The sequence below is a fragment of the Palaemon carinicauda genome, chromosome 2 (assembly GCF_036898095.1).
Source record: "Palaemon carinicauda isolate YSFRI2023 chromosome 2, ASM3689809v2, whole genome shotgun sequence".
Classification (NCBI taxonomy): domain Eukaryota; kingdom Metazoa; phylum Arthropoda; class Malacostraca; order Decapoda; family Palaemonidae; genus Palaemon; species Palaemon carinicauda.
The window spans coordinates 34,549,159-34,569,158 of NC_090726.1; the positions used below are offsets into that span (position 1 = coordinate 34,549,159).

At 35.1% G+C, this 20,000-nt stretch overlaps 1 protein-coding gene across 1 annotated transcript in view; it reads right to left on the minus strand.

Moving 5' to 3' along the window:
• Nucleotides 1–20,000, minus strand: part of LOC137623746 (integrin alpha-8-like) — a 39,116-nt gene that overhangs the window by 18,141 nt on the left and 975 nt on the right. The window contains exons 2-9 of the mRNA XM_068354575.1: nt 16,164–16,376; nt 11,176–11,330; nt 10,035–10,141; nt 8,795–8,921; nt 7,520–7,620; nt 6,486–6,534; nt 5,866–6,059; nt 4,429–4,644 (exon numbers count right to left, since the gene is read on the minus strand). Coding sequence (XP_068210676.1) covers nt 4,429–4,644; nt 5,866–6,059; nt 6,486–6,534; nt 7,520–7,620; nt 8,795–8,921; nt 10,035–10,141; nt 11,176–11,330; nt 16,164–16,345 — 1,131 coding nt within the window. The 5' untranslated portion in view covers nt 16,346–16,376. The remainder of the gene's footprint in view (nt 1–4,428; nt 4,645–5,865; nt 6,060–6,485; nt 6,535–7,519; nt 7,621–8,794; nt 8,922–10,034; nt 10,142–11,175; nt 11,331–16,163; nt 16,377–20,000) is intronic.

A 20,000-nucleotide genomic window follows, 5' to 3' on the forward strand; every position in this document is an offset into this window, starting at 1 on the left:
TTGGAAAAGCAAGATGCTATAAGCCCAAGGGCTCCAACAGGGAAAAATAGCCCGGTGAGGAAAGGAAATAAATAAATGATGAGAATAAATTAACAATATATCATTCTAAAAACAGTAACGGTGTCAAAACAGATTTGTCCTATATAAACTATTAACAACGTCAAAAACAGATATTTCATATAAAAACAATAAAAAGACTCATGTCAGCATGGTCATCATAAAAACATTTGCTCCACATTTGAACTTTGGAAATTCTACTGATTCAACTACTCGATTAGGAAGATCATTCCACAACTTGGTAACAGCTGGAATAAAACTTCTAGAATACTTTGTAGTATTGAGCCTCATGATGGAGAAGACCTGGCTATTAGAATGAACTGCCTGCCTAGTATTACGAACAGGATAGAATTGTCCAGGGAGATCTGAATGTAAAGGATGGTCAGAGTTATGAAAAATCTTATGCAACATGCATAATGAACTAATTGAACGACGGTGGCAAAGATTAATATCTAGATCAAGAATAAGAAATTTGATAGACCGTAAGTTTCTGTCCAACAAATTAAGATGAGAATCAGCAGCTGAACATCAGACAGGAGAACAATACTCAAAACAAGGTAGAATAAAAGAATTAAAACACTTCTTCAGAATAGATTGATCACCGAAAATCTTGTAAGACTTTCTCAGTAAGCTAATTTTTTGTGCAATTGAAGAAGACACAGACCTAATGTGTTTCTCAAAAGTAAATTTGCGGTCGAGAATCACACCTAAAATTTTAAAAGAGTCACAAATTTAAAGAAACATTATCAATACTGAGATCCAGATGTTGAGGAGCCACCGTCCTTGACCTACTTACAATCATACTTTGAGTTTTGTTAGGATTCAACTTCATACCCCATAATTTGCACCATGCACTAATTTTAGCGAAATCTCTATTAAGGGATTCACCAACCCTAGATCTACATTCAGGGGATGGAATTGATGCAAAGCGAGTCGCATCATCTGCATATGCAACAAGCTTGTTTTCTAGGCCAAACCACATGTCGTGTGTATATAGTATGAAAAGTAATGGGCCAAGAACACTACCCTGTGGAATATCACATTCCTATACTCACTATGGTGCCCATCAGCAACAACTCCTTGAAATCTATTACTTAAAAAATCAATTATAATGCCAAGGAACGACCCACCCACTCCCAACTGTTTGAGTTTGAAAATAAGGGCCTCATGATTAACACGGTCAAAGGCAGCACTAAAATCAAGGCCAATCATACGAACTTCCTGAACACAATCAATATTTAAGGTCTTTCTGTGCAAGTCCATACCCGCTAAATTTCTTAGTTCGTCAATTCATCGTCTTCTCTTCCTTCCCCTGCTCCGTTTGCAATCTCTAGGGACCCATCTGTTATTCTTAGTGTCCATTTATTATATATATCCTCTACTTTAGCTTACTCTTATAGCCATGTTGCTCTTTTTCTATCTCTTAGAGTTATTCCCATCATTATTCTTTCCATAGCTCTTTGAGTTGTAACTAGCTCATGTTTGAAGGCTTTAGGAAGGCTCCAAGTTTCTGATGCATAAGTTGAAACTGGTAGGACCATCTGATTAAATACTTTTCTTTTAAAACAAAGTAGCATTTTACTTTTCATAATCACATTTTGTTAACCTAAAGCTCTCCATCCTATGCTTATCCTTCTTTTCATTTCGGTCTCGGGTACTGGGAAATCACTTGCTGTCTGTCCTCAGTATGTATATTAATTAACAATCTCTAGAGGTTCGTCCATAACTTATTTGCTGTCTGCATTTCATTGAACATTATCTTAGTTTTACTCATATTAATTTTCAGTATTACATTTCTTCTTTCTCTATTCAAATCTTCTATCATCTTTTGTAATTCCTCCCATGATTCACTAAACACAACCATGTCATCTAAAAATGTTAAGTTGTTAAGGTATTCCCCATTAAGATTAATTCTTACATTTTTCCAAAAGTAATTCTTAAAAACTTCTGATATGCATGCTGTGAATAATTTGCGAGAGATTGGGTATCCCTGTCTAACTCCTCTCTCAAATGGAATTTTTTCACTATCGTTATGTAGTTTTAGAATTGCTGCACTTCCTGTATAGATATTTTCAAGTATTCTAGCATAGGATTCTTCTACAATATTCCTTATCTTTGAAGGGCTTTCATTACTGCTGAGGTTTTGACAGAATCAAAACCTTTCTTATAGTATATATGTATATACATATATATATATATATATATATATATATATATATATATATACACATATATATTAATGAAGAATGGTGTGATGTTAAGAACATATATTAGTCTGTTGGTAGTGACGTTTTGGGACATGCAAGGAGAAAAACATGGATACCAAGGATACTCGGAATACTATAAAACGGAGACAGAAATTGATTGCTGAAAGTTCTTTAGGGAGTAATAAAAATTACAAGGTAGAGCCTGCTAAGTATTCCAATATTTATAGTGAAGTCAAAAGAAAAGCCAGGAATGACAGGAGAGAATATTTAGACAGGAAAGCAGATGGGGCTGACAAAGCTATGAATTCAAGGAGTGGCTTTGGTGTAAGAATTGCTCATAGAATTATTAATGAAATGTCTACGTGGGCAAAGAGAAGCATATGCTCATCAAAAAGAGAGATGGATCTGTTATAATAACAGAAGATGAATAAAGGCAATGTTGGATGGAACACTTTAGTGAGGTCATGAATAAGAGATATGAAGGGAATAATTTGATTGATATACATGAAGCCGAGGAAAACCTTGATGTGACTATTAATGAATTCAGTGTGTTTGAAGTCGAAGCTATCATTAAAAAAACTAAAGATGGAAAGCCCCTGGATACGATGGAATAACTGCTGTGATAATATTTGCTGAAAATGAAGTGACTCTCAGAATACATACAATATTATTTTGTAGAATATGGCATGAAGAGGCAAAATCTGACGAATAGGAGGTGGGAGTGTTGGTGAAAATTGCAAAAAATAGGAGATCTGACTTATTGCAATAATTACAGAGCCATCACCCTTATGTCAGTTGCCATGAAATATATGGTATGCTCATTCCAAAGAGACTAGAGAGAAAGTTTGATGAAAAACTGAGAGATGAACAAGCAGGATTTAGAAAAGTTGGTTGTACTAATCAAATTTTCATTTCAAGACCTGTGGTACAGCAATGTCTAGACTAGAATATAGAAATCTACTTTTGATGGCATTTTGGGACAATGAAAAAGCCTTTGATAGTGTGCACTGGCCAATTTTTTGGAGGGTCCTGCATTATTATGATTAAGTCTGTTCATGAGCATAGCAACTGTAAAGTTAGTGCAGTCCTGTCAAATGAATTTCCAGTGAACAGTGGAGTTCTCCAATGTAATGTGATGTCACCTGTTGTTTGTCCTCCTCATGGATTTTGTAATGCATAGAACAGTTGGGGTGCTGGAGAAGGATTGGACTGGATTGGTAACAAGTTAGTGGACTTGTGTATGCTGATGACGCTTTTCTTATTAGCAAAACACCACAGGACATGCAAAGCTTGTTTACGAGAATGCATGAAATATCACAAGAGGCTTGGCTCAAGATAAATAGAAGAGACAGAGATGATGAGAACGGAATAGGCAATGGAAGATGAAATATCATTGGAAGGAGAAAAGATTAATGGGGTGGAATCATTTAAATATTTTGGAACTATGATCTCTAATACAGGATCTTTAGAATTTGAGTTTAGTGAAAGATTTAAAAAAGCAAATCAGACACTGGCTAGGTTAAGTAAAATTTGGAAATAAAATTGCCCGAAATTACATATAAAATACAGGCTGTATATCAGTTTAGTGAGATCGGTGTTACTGTATGGACGTGGGTCATGGTATGACAATGAAACAGTACTCATCAGATTTTGTAGATTTGAGAATAAAACCCTCAGAAGGATACTGAGAGTTAAATGGCAGGACAGAATTAGAAATGAAACTATGAGAGAGATTACTCGGGTGCCATATGTGGATGAAATCATGGTGAGAGGTAGATGGAGATGGTTTGGTCATGCTCTTCGCACTCCCCAAGAGAAATTAGTTCACCAAACTTTCAACTGGGCTCCACAAGGCACTAGAATAGTTACAAGACCCAGGCCTACATGGCAGAGGTCTATGATATGTGAAGTAGGAGATGATGAATGGAGAAGTATTGATTCTAAAGCTCAAGAAAGAGATGATTGGCTGAGATATATATATATATATATATATATATATATATATATATATATATATATATATATATATATATATATATATATATCTGTGTGTTTAAATATTTACGCGTACAATTATAGTACAATATTTATGTTTTGACATGTGCACCCAGAATTAAAAAAACCCATACAAAAGGGGCCGAGAATTTATAACAAAGATACTCACATTCTCAGTCGGTGCCAGGTAAATGATGACTTTTCCTGTATCCTGTAAATAAGCTGCTCCTTTTTTCTTAGCGAAAGGTGCTCCAACAACAAGGTCATCCTGTCCATCTCCATTGAAGTCCCCAATTCCAAGGCTGAGACCAAACCCAATGCCCTTCTCCTTCCCTAGCAATTCTTCCCCCATTGTTGACTTCAGATCGTCTCTGTAGATCGTCACCTGGACAAGAAGTTCTGTCACGTCATTGGTGCTCCTAATTGTTTTATTGACTTCATACATTTGTGAAAGCATGATTTTAAACTAAATCCTCAATAGTTTTATGTCCTTTTTTATGATATGGCAGAGTGAAAGAAATTAATTGTGTAGGCGTATTTCGAATATGCGATGTAGAGTTTCTTTGAGATGTCTCCACATTACCGAAGATGCTAAAATAAATGATTGAAATGCAAGCTTTTTTATTCGACTATGCATAATTTTGTTTATGAATTATGTAATTTTTTTTTTACAACACATCTCATATTATATATATATATATATATATATATATATATATATATATATATATATATATATATATATATATATAACATATGTACACACATATATATATATTATATATATATATATTATATATTTATATGTGTGTGTATGTGTGTGTGCGTGTGCACGCGTGTTTGCAGGAATTTGATATATAGCAAATAACTTGTTGGTTGTTGATATTTAAGATCAAGCATTTAAACAAATATTTTTTTGTTATCGGCGTATATGGTCCAGGAAACAGATTGTGAATATAAAACTGCTTGGCTGGATTTTGAATTATGAAGTTTGGTTGTACTTGGTGATTTTAATACAAATGTATTTAACAACGAAATCGATGATGATATTAGCTATGCCTTATTTGGAAAAGAATTTGATTGCTTGAAATATATGTTTTCTATGAAAGGGTGTTCATAAGTTTACTTTCAGAAGAGAAAGTAGTGAGTAACCTAGTTTGTTAGGTTATCAGATAGTAAACAGAGGTGAAAAGTTTAAAGATGTTAAAAGTCAGATGAGGATTTTTTTGTCTAGGTTAATTCGGTTTAAGTTGAAGAAGAGGTGAAATAGTTGTAAATGTAATTATGACGAGTAAATTGGTAATAAGAGTTTAAATTGTCTTTCCTGTGTGTGTGTGTGTGTGTGTGTGTGTGTGTGTGTGTGTGTGTGTGTGTGTGTGTGTACAGTGCGCCTGCAGTATGTTTGTGATAATGATAGCCTATAGAGAAAAATAGCTTGTACTGGTGATTGATGATGAATAATAACAATGAATTGAAATTCGTAGCCATGTACTTAAAACTCAATTAAATTCAAGAATAACTTTTTTTGGTCTAATTAGATGGTAAAGCTATAGTTACACAGAAAAAAAAAAATATAATCAGTCACAGGTGAAGATTTTTTATTCACCTTTCCTCTGTGATCATCATAACCAGGCGATGAGGTAGCAACACATTCTTTTTGCCCGGAACAAAGCTTTCCTACTACAATTGCCCAGCCACTATATTGGTTGTCCAGTCCATTCTCCTTGCGTTCCCTTTGCGACGACTTTGAGCGCTTCCATGTATTACCGTTACGGTTCTTCGTCATCTTGACATTTACACCTGAAGGACATAAAAAATCATGGTTTATAGAAAATCATTACTCCTAGCTAAGCTAAAATCCGAGTTGGAAGAGCACTAGAATAGTTGGAAGACCCCGGCCTACATGGCTGAGGACTATGAAGTGTGAAGTAGGATATGATGAATGGCGAAATATTTCTTTAAAAGCTGAAGATAGAGACGACTGGAGAAATCTAACCGAGGTCCTTTGCGTCAATAAGCGTAGGAGGAGGAGATGATGAAGTACCCATGTAATAAGGTTCTCATTGAGGATTGCATAGAGACTACAGACCCCAGTGAAATAGAGAATATTTTGAAAGAAGTATTATGTAAAGAAGATGTATGGGGTTAATCTCTCTCTCTCTCTCTCTCTCTCTCTCTCTCTCTCTCTCTCTCTCTCTCCAACAAGAAATGCCAAAACTTTCTTACCTTCATAGAAAAAGGCAGCAGGACCCCCCAGGTACAGCGACTGGCCATCCTATAAGAAGTAAATGCATAGGTAATATAGGTAATTCCTGTTGACTATAACTATTCTCGTTATGATTGACATTTCATTATTGTCTTTCAAGTGTATACAACATCGCACACACACACACACACACACACACACACATATATATATATATATATATATATATATATATATATATATATATATATATATATATATATATATATATACAGTATGTATAATATATCTATGTATATATATATTGTATATATATATGCACACACACACACACACATATATATATATATATATATATATATATATATATATATGTGTGTGTGTGTGTGTGTGTGTGTGCATGTGTATGGGCCATGTTATTTTATTTATACATTAATACATGATGTATTTGCTGTTTATAATAATCGAAGATAACATTTCTTCAGATAAACAAAACTGGACTGGTTTCAAGAAAAGATGAACACTTCGAGTATGTTGTTCCATTTAAAGTCTGGTGCTGACAGCTGCTTAAGCCCCTCTTGGTCGGGGCAGCTATGTTTGTACCCTGACATTGAAGACAATGGGGAGTTTATATTTCAAAATAAATATTTAGGTTAGTCGATTTACCTACCAGCTCTTAAAGTTTCCATTTATCAAAATGTTAAACTGACGAAGAGCCATGGGAAATATAGCAATTCAAATGCAGTTTTGAGCTTTTCCTAAAACCTAAAGAGGTATATATAACCGAAAAAGTGTTACCTTTGATTTTTATACACCACGAATTCATCATTAATATATATATATATATATATATATATATATATATATATATATATATATATATATATATATATATATATATATATATATATATATGTATATATATATATATATATATATATATATATATATATATATGTGTGTGTGTGTGTGTTTGTGTGTGTGTGTGTGTGAGTGTGTGCGTGCGTGTGTGTGTGTGCATTCATTAGTGTTTAGATTTCATACAAGCACTTACATTTTGTAAAAAGGCACTGAAGCCCATTACAGCAAATCCAGTGCCCTCAAAAGTATTGTAACGGAGCACATCTCTATCTCGGTCGTCCCTCAGCTTATCATCTATAAAGAAAAAACAAATCATAAAACAGTGTATTTTACCAATTATTTTAACAATGTATTTATACAATTATATCTTTTAAAAAAAAAAAACGCCTAAATAAGATTGAAACGATTCTCATATAACATTAATTTATCAAGCTATGAAAATTTGAGGTAATGAAACGTTAAGCCTTAAACCGGAATTGTAACCAAGATTTTTTTACGATCATGATAAGGTAATGAATTATTCAGTATTGTGCAAAATGAGTGAATGAAAAAGTGATATATTTTCCTTAAGATCCAGGAGTCATATATTTATATGTAAAACGGAAAAAAATGTATAGACATAACAATCCATTTTGCAGGCCACTGGCCACTGATAGACTGGTTGGGTGGTAGCCTGCCACGCAGAAATAAAATGGCGCCCATCACTGCACTACATTGTAGCCTGTTTATATAGGTACTCTAGAAGTGTATAGCCGTATGTAAGATTGCTTGTCTTACGCCAATTTCTTTACATCCAGTTATCATAGATACCCATTCACATCTTCGTCAATTGGTCAGTTACTATAGTCACCATATATACACACACACACACACACACACACACATATATATATATATATATATATATATATATATATATATATATATATATATATGTATATATATATATATATATGTGTGTGTGTGTGTGTGTGTGTATACATATATGTATATATATATATATATATATATATATATATATATATATATGTGTGTGTGTGTGTGTGTGTGTGTGTGTGTGTGTGTGTGTTTGTGTGTAAGTGTGTAGATGTGACACGCTCAGCATATGCTCATGGAATTTGCATTCGTGATATTCCCGGTAGATAACAATCTGCTTAAACTTCCATATACTGTATCCTTTAAATGATTGGACCATTTTTTCTTATTACTACAAACTGAAGATATGTGAAATGCACATGAGTTCAAATAGATAACATACATACATAAACTACCAACACTCACACATATACACCTTATATATATATATATATATATATATATATATATATATATATATATATATATATATATACTGTATATATATATATATATATATATATATATATATATATATATATATATACATGCATATATATACAAACACGCATGCAAATATTGTCCTGATATTTAAAAATTTAAGTGTCCTTACATTTGTATGGAAGGATGTCTTCAGGGTCATCACCAGATGTTTTATAAATGGCAAAGCATGCACCTCTGGACTGCAGGTGATCCTCACCTGACACAGTCATTTTTCTTGGGAAACGTGGAGCACATACCTGCGATTGATAACATTTGGAATTTAACAATTGTTAAATTAGCTGTGAGAAATGGATACCAATTCATGCTGTTCACATCATTTATGTGTTTACTCCCATGATGGGAGCGTTTACTTATAAGAACCCTTAGAATCGCAGCAATCTGTATATCCATATGCATGTTGGATTTGTATATTAATTATGATAAGAATAGTAATAATAATCAAAATTTGGATCTGGATGTTAACTAAAAGTTATTCATGATAATAAAAACAGGAGTTATGTAAATTGATTTGGAGGCCACTTTTGGTGAAAAATAAACAAACAATTCCAAGAGCAAATCATAGATATGAAGACAACAGCACTATGAAAAAATTTGATCACTCCATTCTATAGATTAGTAATGCCTCTTTTCAAACCTTAAAATCCCCTACTATGAATTTGGTAAAATTGTTTTGTTATTAATTTTATTCATTAATCCTTGCCATGTCCCAGAAGTTGGGACTGTGTTAAATCATAGTTAATGCTTAGTTGTTGAGACCATGTGTAATCTTGGTTATTTTTTAGAAGTTGAGACTGTGCTTAATCTTTTTTATGTCCCAGAAGTTGGGACTGTGTTTAATCCTAGATATTGCCTAGAAGTTGGTTCCGTGTTTAATCCTAGCTATTTTCTATAAGTTTGAACAGTGTTTAATGCCAAATATTTCCTGTAATTTGGAATGTTTTGATCCTGATTCTTGCATATAAGTTGGGACTGTGTATAATGTTAGCTATTGCTTAATAGTCAACTTACCTATAATTGGAGCGAGGTGGGGGGTGAGGGAAGAAGGCTGAACCTTTTTTGCATATGAGTGTGTAAATAGAATATCTAAGGATTTTACGTGTGTGGGTATATATAAATGTATATATATATATATATATATATATATATATATATATATATATATATATATATATATATATATATATATATATATATATATATATATATATATATATTTAGAGGTTATTTACCTCAAGCTTTGATTTATTTTCATCAGAAGCGAAGACTTTTAATATATATATACAATATATATATATATATATATATATATATATATATATATATATATATATAATTTAGAGGTTATTTACCACAAGCTTGGATTTTTTCTCATCAGAAGCGAAGACTGTTTCACCCAGACCTATGCCATGTCTTAAGTAAGTAGCTTCATCCCACAAAAGAGCTTCCTTGCTATTATCTGTAAGGAAAGAATGAAATATTTATCAATAAGGAGATGAATTGTTTAATATCTCTAGTGTGCCATTAAAAGTATAAAATATATTTAGTAATATTAGTTAGCTATGCCCAGCTTATCTAACACTGAAATAATAGTTTATTAATTACTGGTTTTATGAAAAATAATAAAGTGATTCTTGAGAAAGAAAAGGAATATCTTAATTCACACACACATATTTATCGTATTTTGGGATGTATAATGTAAGGGCTACATTATTTTAAAGGATTTTGTTTCACCTCTAGGTAATCGGCTACTTATTCTCTTAATACTCACACAATTAGGATAATCTATGCAAAATATCCAACTCCACAATAAAAAAAGAAATTTTTTGAATCATGAATATGTATAAGTCACTTGCATGAGAAAGGTCATACTAAGAAATTGCGTTCCTTTTTTATATTTTTCATTCAACAAAAATAACCGATGCTTAGGATGGTAATATAATAGACATGATGCGTAGAAGGGGTTGCTACAGGGTATATGATACTTGGAAAGTGCCGTAGTAGATCATATAAGTGAACAAAAAGTATTAATGAGTCATTACGGGTTAAAGGAGTTCTTGTTCATTTACATAATGATAGCAGTAGTGTGCACAAGGGAGGAAGGCTTTATGTTCTTGAAGTACTGATAGATATTGAATGTCATCCAGCAGTTGGACTAGGTATTTGTGGCACAACTGCAGATTTTTAAATGAATTATTGTGGAATAGCTTAAAATAGACTCGTACAAGTCATGGAAATATATTTTCAGACAATCAATTAGTGTAAATACGAAACTAAATCCTTTGAAAGCCAATGTCGGTAACTAGTAGTGAATTTTGATGGTCAATGATTCTTACTTTAAGCCTTATTATAGTTTTATTGTCTCCAAAATATTGGAAATTCAGCAATATATTTTCTACATGGATGGAGAAATTATGTAATGTCTAAATTCTCTCTCTCTCTCTCTCTCTCTCTCTCTCTCTCTCTCTCTCTCTCTCTCTCTCTCAACATTACCGTGTTTGTTTATATCAAAATATGGGATGTCCTTCCGAATAACACAAGGTTCTTCGGTGCCATTTCCCATTGGTTGGCAGAGGTAGAGATTTCCAAAAGGAAATGTTTGATTCGACGAGTCAGCAAGAGTCCCACGTGGCGCCCCAACTGCCAAACTGAAAGAGAAATTTGTTTATGTTATCTTTCGCTATTCAATGATAAACAATTGAGTTCTAGAAATCCCCGTCAAGAATACTTCACCATTCATCGATGCATGATGAATGGAACTTTATAAATGATTAGGAAAGCAAATCGACTGATGTAGAAAATTTCCGTCCAAAATGTCATTTATATTATTAATTCACATTGAACAAAATATATATATTATTGCTCCAGTAACTTTCACTGGTTTCAAGGTCTGAAGATCACTCATGAGTGACGGATGAATAGACTAATATTGTAAATAGACCATAGATTCCTTACTGAAATGTAATAACACGTAAACAAATATTGTATATGTGTTGTTATTGGTTTGTATGCGTATAATGTAAAACTCATATCTGTATATTGCCATATCTTTGTGAACAATTATTTCTCCTACATTCAAACATTTTCAGTAGTGTAGCACTTGAATTGTTAGCTTATAGCTAATCAATGTGTGATATTGTGTGAAGTGGCTGTTAGTTGCTAACAGAGAGGCAAGGCGAAGGCAAGGTAAATTTATTCAACAGATAACGAGCTTACATGCAAGCAGTTGAGAGCAAGAAAGTAAGAAAAAAAAAAGAATTAAAGCATTTGAAACAAGCGATGGCAAGCTTAAACACGTTCATATTATCAGTGCTGGAGGGACCAAGAAATAAAAAAAAAAAACAATAGAATTAGAGTGTATGAGCATGTATGAAACATGTGCGGTATGTGGCTCTCCCTTTAAAAAAGACATACATGTGAAATAGGGCACCCTGCCTTTGGGAGGCGAACTGTATGGTGGTCATCTTGCAGGAGATAAGTAGGTTTTAGGCAATCAATGTTAATTAAAAAGCCTTCAGTGTGTGACAGATTACAAGGAAAGGGAACGTGTAAGGGGCCGCTAGCTGTGGCTTGCCAGTGTCGTTGCATAGGAAGATGTGCGTTGTGGTGTGTAAATTTTCCGGTATGTGTTGCTAAGCTGGAGCTTGTAAGTCTGGTGGCATGGAGTAAATTTTCCCACAATGTGACATGGGCGCTGGAGATTGTCGGAAGAGGTTGCAGACAGAAAAAAAATCATTAGGAATGACCAACAGATCGCCATACACCATTTAAGCTGCCAAGACTAACAAGGTGTCTTTGGGCGTGGTCCTTAATCCAAGGAAAGCTGAGGAAACCAGCTGGAGTTGTTGCATCGGGACATCAAAGCTGCTTTGCTGGTGTGATGAAAACGTTCAACCACTTTGTTGGGTACAGGGTAGTAGATTGTTTTCTTGGTGTAGGGTGATGCCCAGGAGATTTGTTAATGATGTCCACAATTAAGAGGTGAAAGTGGTACCCCTGTCAGAAGTAATATGCTCAGGGATACCAAATCCTGCCATCCACCCTGAGAGTAAGGCAGATATATATGAGGTGGACGCTGCAGTTTGCATAGGAATGTCTTCAGGCCAACGAGGGGAGCGGTCAATAATGGTAAACAGGTAACGATGTCCTTGTAATGTGAGTAGGGGACCTAGTACATTGACGTGAATGTGGGCAAAACGATGATGAGGACTTGTTGAAGAAAGGTGGCTACTTCTGAATCTGTGTCAATGTACTATTGAAGTTTGACTTGAAGAACAGGCCCGGACCCAATCCATAGCATCCCTAAGAATGCTTTGCCAAATGAACTTTGTCTTCAGTAGCTTTGCAGTAGATTAGCGTGAGAGATGTGAGAGGCCATGGATGAAATCAAACACTTGTCGGCGTATGGGAGCAGGTATCCAGGGTCGTGGTCTACCGGTACTCACATCACAGAGGAGGGTGGCGTTGGAGTCGTCGAGGGTGACCTCTTCTTAACAAAGGGATGTGCGGGATGTCCTAGATGTTTGGTACCCTGGATCTTTTCGTGGGCTTCTGCCAAGGCATTGTAATCTAACTGCTGGTGAATGTTGGCCAATGCGTTTCTTGACAAGCCATCTGCAATGGGATTCATTTTCCTCTGTGATGTGTTATATTCAGCCACAGCGGCGGAAACGTGTCAGCATTGACGTGAGGACCAGACTTCGCACTGTCGAGTGAAGGCATGCACCTAGGGCATGTGGGCCGTGTGAATGACCAAGGCCGTACCCTCTAAGAAGTGGTGAAAGTGATGGAGAGCCAAATGCACCACCAGCAATTTGCAGTTGAAGGTAGTGTAGCCGGATTCTGCCTTGGACAATTTTTTACTGAAGAAGGCCAATGTCCAGGGCAAGCCGTTGACCACCTGCACAAATACTGCACCAATAGCGACATCACTGGCATCAGTTGATAGAAGGATAAGGGAACAGTGAGAGCAGCAGCGGTTGATAGAGCATTCTTTGCATTGCAGAAGGCTGCTTCCTGAAGGGGACCGCACTTCAAGTCTTTTGGCTTGCCCTTAGGGGAGGCATAAAGGTGGCAATACGAGTGGCGGCGATGGCTGATAGGAATCGGTGATAATAGTTTAACGTGCCCAAGAATCTTTGCAGTGCTTTGATGGGCAAGGGTGTGGGGAATTTCTGAACAGCTGCAACCTTCTCAGGGAGGGAGTGGACAACTTTAGGAATGATGTGGTACCCTAAGAACGATACTTCGGTGGCGCCAGAGGTATACTTGTTGTATCGGACTACAAGGCCGTTCTGTAGTAGGCGGTCGAGAACAATGCATAGGTGATGTAGGTGTTCTTCTTTGAAGGAAGAAATCATAAGCACTGTATGTTGTTCACATAACACTCACAGAAGGGGAGGTCCCCTAAGATGCCTTCCATGAGAGGTTGAAAAGTGGCTCCAGCATTGCAAAGGCTAAGACAGAAGTAATTGAATGTGTATGTACCGAAGGGAGTGGTGATGGTGGTCTTCAAGATGTCTTCAGGGTTCATGGGCACCTGATGATACTCCGTCATGAGGTCGAGAGTGGAGAGGACCTTCGCTCTGTGCAAGTAGGAGGTATCGTCGGCGATTTTGGGGAGAGGGTAGTGATCTGGTTCTGTCTGCATGTTCAGGCTCCTGTAATCCCCACAAATCCCCACAAGGGTGCAGGGAGCCATCCTTCTTCAAGAGAGTGTGAAAGTGCGACAGCCATGGGCTTGAGGCCTTTTGACAAAGGCCCATTTCTTCCATTTCAGCAAACGTTGGTTTATCGGCTATTATATGATCTGAGGCCAGACGACGGAATCTAGCAAACACCCGTCGTCTAATTATGGGGATAAATACCATGCTTAGCGGGAACCGTGGGTGTTTGGTGAAGTTCAGGATGGAGGACTTCCAGGTATGACGTGAAGAGCTGAGCATATGCCTCGGTGGGTGCGCTGATGTGTCAATAAGTATTAGTCTGCGTTCACTAATCTTCGATGCGCCATATCAACCCGAAGGTGGAAATAGGCGAGGAAATCCACACCGAGTATTGGTAATGTTACATCAGCAACAAGGAATTTCCAATGGTACTTGGCACTCCCAAATGATAGGGTGAGTGTGCTGTACCTGTGGGTGTGGATCTTAGATCTGTTGGCAGCTACCAGTTGGACATTAGCAGTCTTAGAATGACTATGTCTTGTCTTGGAGAGAGATTTTGGTAGAAAGGAACGATAAGCACCAGTGTCTACCATAAACTGCATACCCGTACCTGCATCATGTAAAAAGAAAAGATTAGTGCGGGAGGCCACCACCACAAGCGATGGCCTACTTACATGCTTTTTTTTGTACTTGCAGAAATCCGCACATATCTTTGCAACAGCCCCGAACCTGGAATAGTATTAGCAGAACTGTGGCTGAAGCGTGAGTTGGTTGGTGCATGAGCGAGGGGTGGCATATGTGAGTGGTGGGCGGCTTTGTCACCGCTTCGGCATGTTAGTGGCGGCCATATGTGTCTTACCACATTTATGACGGCTTTGGTCAGTGTTGAGAAGTTGTCCTCTTTGTCAGGAGTGGAGGCATTGAAGAAGGTCTTGAAGGTGGTGAAGTGGCTGTCCATAAGAGAATTGCTTTTGGTATGCAAGTCCTTCGTTAGCATGGTCTTAACATTGGGGATGGCAGCGTGTACAGGTGTGAGTAGTCGTTATGCCCAAAGGACACATAGTAGATTCATTTCCCGAGAGAGATACTGGTTATTTCCCAGAGGGCGTTGAAAGAGCTGAAAAGGCTTTGCTATACGGGTGGCTGGTAATGGTGAGTACTGTTCCAGGAGGTATGTTTTGAGGGCCTCATATGCTATTGTGGTGTCCCCTTGGTCACAAAGCCAATCAGAGGTTTTTGGGAAAGTGTCCTTGAGGATTCCAAGAGAATACAGTTTGCTTTGCTGATTGAGCAATTTACAGCCCTGATGCGAAACTGAACTTTGGCACGCTGGATCCAAGTGAACACTTCTTTGTTAGCGAAGGGCAGTAGTTTCAACGATGTAGGTCGCATAGTCAGGATAGGTATGCAGCATCGTAATGAGGGCAGGGCGTAGCGGTAGGCGAAGAGGCAGTGAGTAGCTGATTACTCCAGGGGTCACTCAGTTAGGTTCTGACATAGAGGCGAGGTGAATGTAAGTGAAGTGTATTTAACAGATAACAAGTAAGCTTAAAGAGGTTTTTATTATCAGTGGGGGAGAGAGTGAGAGATAAAAAAAAAAAGCCAGCGTTACATTATATGAGCATGTATGAAACGTGCAGTACAATATGCATTACGTTACTGAGCATAGTTTAAGATACTCTGCTTACTTTGATGGCTCTAGCTTTGCAGGTATCTGACCTGGTTTACTTATACATAGCAAAGCTTTCATTGCAAACGCCAGCCCCCTTGAACTCAATAGTAGCATCTTTGAAAATGATTAATCTGTATAATTACCTGTTTTTCCCTGCTGTGTCTGACCACAAGGCCACACTAACTCCAAAATATGAGCCCTCTTGTCCAGATACAACTTTGTAAAGGGTCTTGTCTACGTTATACGCTCCTGCAAAGTGTCTCCCTGTCTGCAATGTTAGGAAGACGAAGGACCATCTGAATACTAGGTCTTCCAGGCACCCCATGATCCATAGGTTTTCTTTGTTTAATTCATGGCTGAAAAAATAGTAATATTTGATATCAATAGAATATCCGAAATGAAAAATAATAAATAAGCACATACACATTTTATACATATACAGTATATATATATATATATATATATATATATATATATATATATATATATATATATATATATATATATATATATATATATATATATATATCACCTGTTACTAGTCCACTACAGAACAAATGCCTTGCACATATCCTTCACCTTATGTCATGTTTATGGTCTTTCTATGCCAGTTTATGCCCACAAATATTCTTAATTTGTCAATCCATCGTCTTCTCTTCCTTTACATGTTTCATTTGCAATCTCTAGGGACCCTCTCTGTTATTCTCAATGTCCATCTATTATCTGTCATTCTCATCATATCCCATGTCTTACATGTTGTCAGAATATCCTCTACTATTTGAGTTGTAACTAGCTTATGTTCTGGGGCTTTAGTAAGGCTTCAAGTTCCTGCTGCATATGTTAATACTGATAGGACTATCTGATTAGATACGTTTCTTTTTAGAGAAAGTGGTATTTGACGTTTCATAGTCTCATCTTTTTTACCAAGAGCTCTCCATCCCATACTTATCCTTCTTTTGATTTTAGTCTCATGTCGTGGGGAAACACTTACTGTCTGTCTTAAGTATGTATATTTATTGATAATTTCTAAAGGTTCGTCCATAGCCTTTGTTTGTTTTCTCTGCATTTTCATTTAACATATCTTAGTTTTACTCACTAAACAGAACTTTCTCATCTGCAAATCTCAAGTTTTTAAGGTATTTCCTATTAATTCCTACATTTTCCCAATTTAAGTACTTAAAAAATTCTAGGCATGCTGTGAACAACCCAGGAGAGAGGGGGATCTTCCTGTCTAACTCCTTACTTAATAGGATTCTTTTAACTATCTTTATGTAGTTTTACTATGGCTGTACTTCCTGTATGGATATTTTAAAGTGTTCTAACATAAGATTCATCTATTCCCTGTCTTTGAAGGTCTTTCATTACTGCTGAAATTTTGACGGGATCAAAAGCTTTCTCTTAGTCTATAAATGGTCACAAGCGTTGTTTTATATATTTAAGAAGGTTTTTATTAGTGTTTTTCCATTGTTTTCTTCTTGAAAACTACATTGTGTCCTGAAATGTATAACAGCCTTAGAACAAATGCATGTACTGTATTTGTAACTCCTCTCTTGAGACTATTTTAAAGGTCGTTCCTTAGTTTATATAGCTTCTCCTCATTATCCCCAATCAGTGTTTTAACATCTGCAAAGGTCAACCATTCCGTACTCCTTCCACGATTATTTTTATTTTTTTAACTATGCACATACATTTACTTTTTTTTATTTTTTCTATTTTCTTTTTTTTTACCGGAAGAAATTCAATCACACCTTACATTCTTCCCTATTTTACACTAAACTATTCACTTTCGTGTTTCACTGCCTAACAAAAAACTTTTTTTTTTCCTACAGCTATCTTGTTTCCCATTTATCCAGACCAGCATCCACGTTGTTCATGTCTCAAAGAGAGATGTTTTACAATAGATACTCGATCCTCACACCCGATTCTTTTTCTAGATATTAGCGGTCTTCGTTATCAACCGTTGAGTAATTTTTCTTATCTTTACAATCACAATCTTACGAAGCGTACACTAAGTAATTTTATACCTTTATAATCCGGCATGGCAATGATTCCCTTAACCCATTGCAATGGTAATTTCTCTCTTATAAATTTCAGTCATGCCTTCAGTTATACTAACATCACCGCACACCATTATCTCTTGTAATTGCATCAAGTCCTTGTTTTTTTCAATTCTTCAACCTCCTCTTTGCCGTTGCTTCCGTAAGTAGTCTCAGTCCTACACTAGGACAGAAATTCGAACAGGTTAAAATATGACTTGTGTCTTTCCATGATAAGTCTTTCATTCAAGTTTCCCTTCATTTTACGATTATTATTGATGATTACTCAAATTTACCTATATTATTTAATCAATGATTTTCTCCCTGTTTCAAATATGAATTTTCAAGTGGACCATTTTGACAAAGAACGTTTAGCTCTTTCAGCACATTGCTATCATACCTCATTATTGTAACGGAGCCATCAACTACTACTACTGTCTTTGATTGCTTCATCTATGTATTAATAAGAATATTGTTGATACTTCATTCATTTAAATGCGGAACAGTTTATTGATACATCTTAAACAAATACATCAAGCTGAGAAATATCTTTCCACAAGTTATTACACAATTTTCACAACTTCCCTCGAAAACTTATACAAACTTTTATCTAACTAATCTCCTTACCCTTAAAACCTCGTATCGTGAGTTTGATATTTTTCCTTTGGGGATTAGGTTCTCTCAATCCTTTAAATCATGTATGAGTGTATTTGCACTTGGAATCTTTGTCCAAGTCTTCAGGTTCTTTTTTCGTCTTTGTCTTACTTTGCCATCGATTTGTACATGGAGTCCTTGTCGAAATATTTTTTTTTTCATTTAAAAGTATCCAATTATTTTTGTAATCATGTTTTAATTAAATGGTGTGCCTTTGATATGAACTGAATTATTATGATTGACTACTTTTCGTAAACGACTTAGTAAAAACTCGATGATATAAGAGAGTTTAAAAGATGTTGAAATCAAATTATGTTATAATCGAGGAATGAATTGTTTGTAGTGATATCAGTTGCTAAAATTATGATGTAATTAAAAACAACTAAGCAATCTTATCTATGTACATCCTGCGTCCTCTCCTTTACTTACTAAGTTGAGTACAGTAAGTCAAGTAAAAAAGGGTTACTTCAAATAATAATATTAGGAGAAATTTTGTTACTGAATACTGAATATATATATATATATATATATATATATATATATATATATATATATATATATATATATATATATATATATTTATTTATTGTGTGTATATATACTGTATATATACATTCATGTATATATATACAGTATATCTATATGAAATAAATATATATATATATATATATATATATATATATACATTATATATATATATATATATATATATATATATATATATATATATATATATATATATAATATATGCATGATAAACCAGCAGGCATTGATAGAGAAAAAAACCCCAAATCAAGTTAACTTTGATGAGGGTTTTTTTTTTTTTTTTTTTTTTTTTTTTTTTTTTTTTTTTGCATTTAGTGCTAACTTGTGAGACGTTACTATACTAGTACGTAAATAGAAATTATGCCTGAATATTGGATTTTCACATTACATTTTAATTGATTTTTTTATTGTGAATATTCATTTTTTAGACAACCTTACATGGAGTTTGCGAAGACGTAGTAATCATAATGCTATTTTTTATTGTTACGAGATCTATTCTCGGTTACAGGAAGTAGTTTACAGATCTCCCAAGTAAACCTGTAATGATAAATTATTGAAATCTAAACTGTAAGAAAGTACTTTGTACATTTCAGGATTGAGCAAGGATCTTCAAATTGTTCTATTTTTCACGTTGCATATTACTCTTAGATACTTATATGCATACAGAGACACAAACCTCCCCCCCACACATACACACAAATATATATATATATATATATATATATATATATATATATATATATA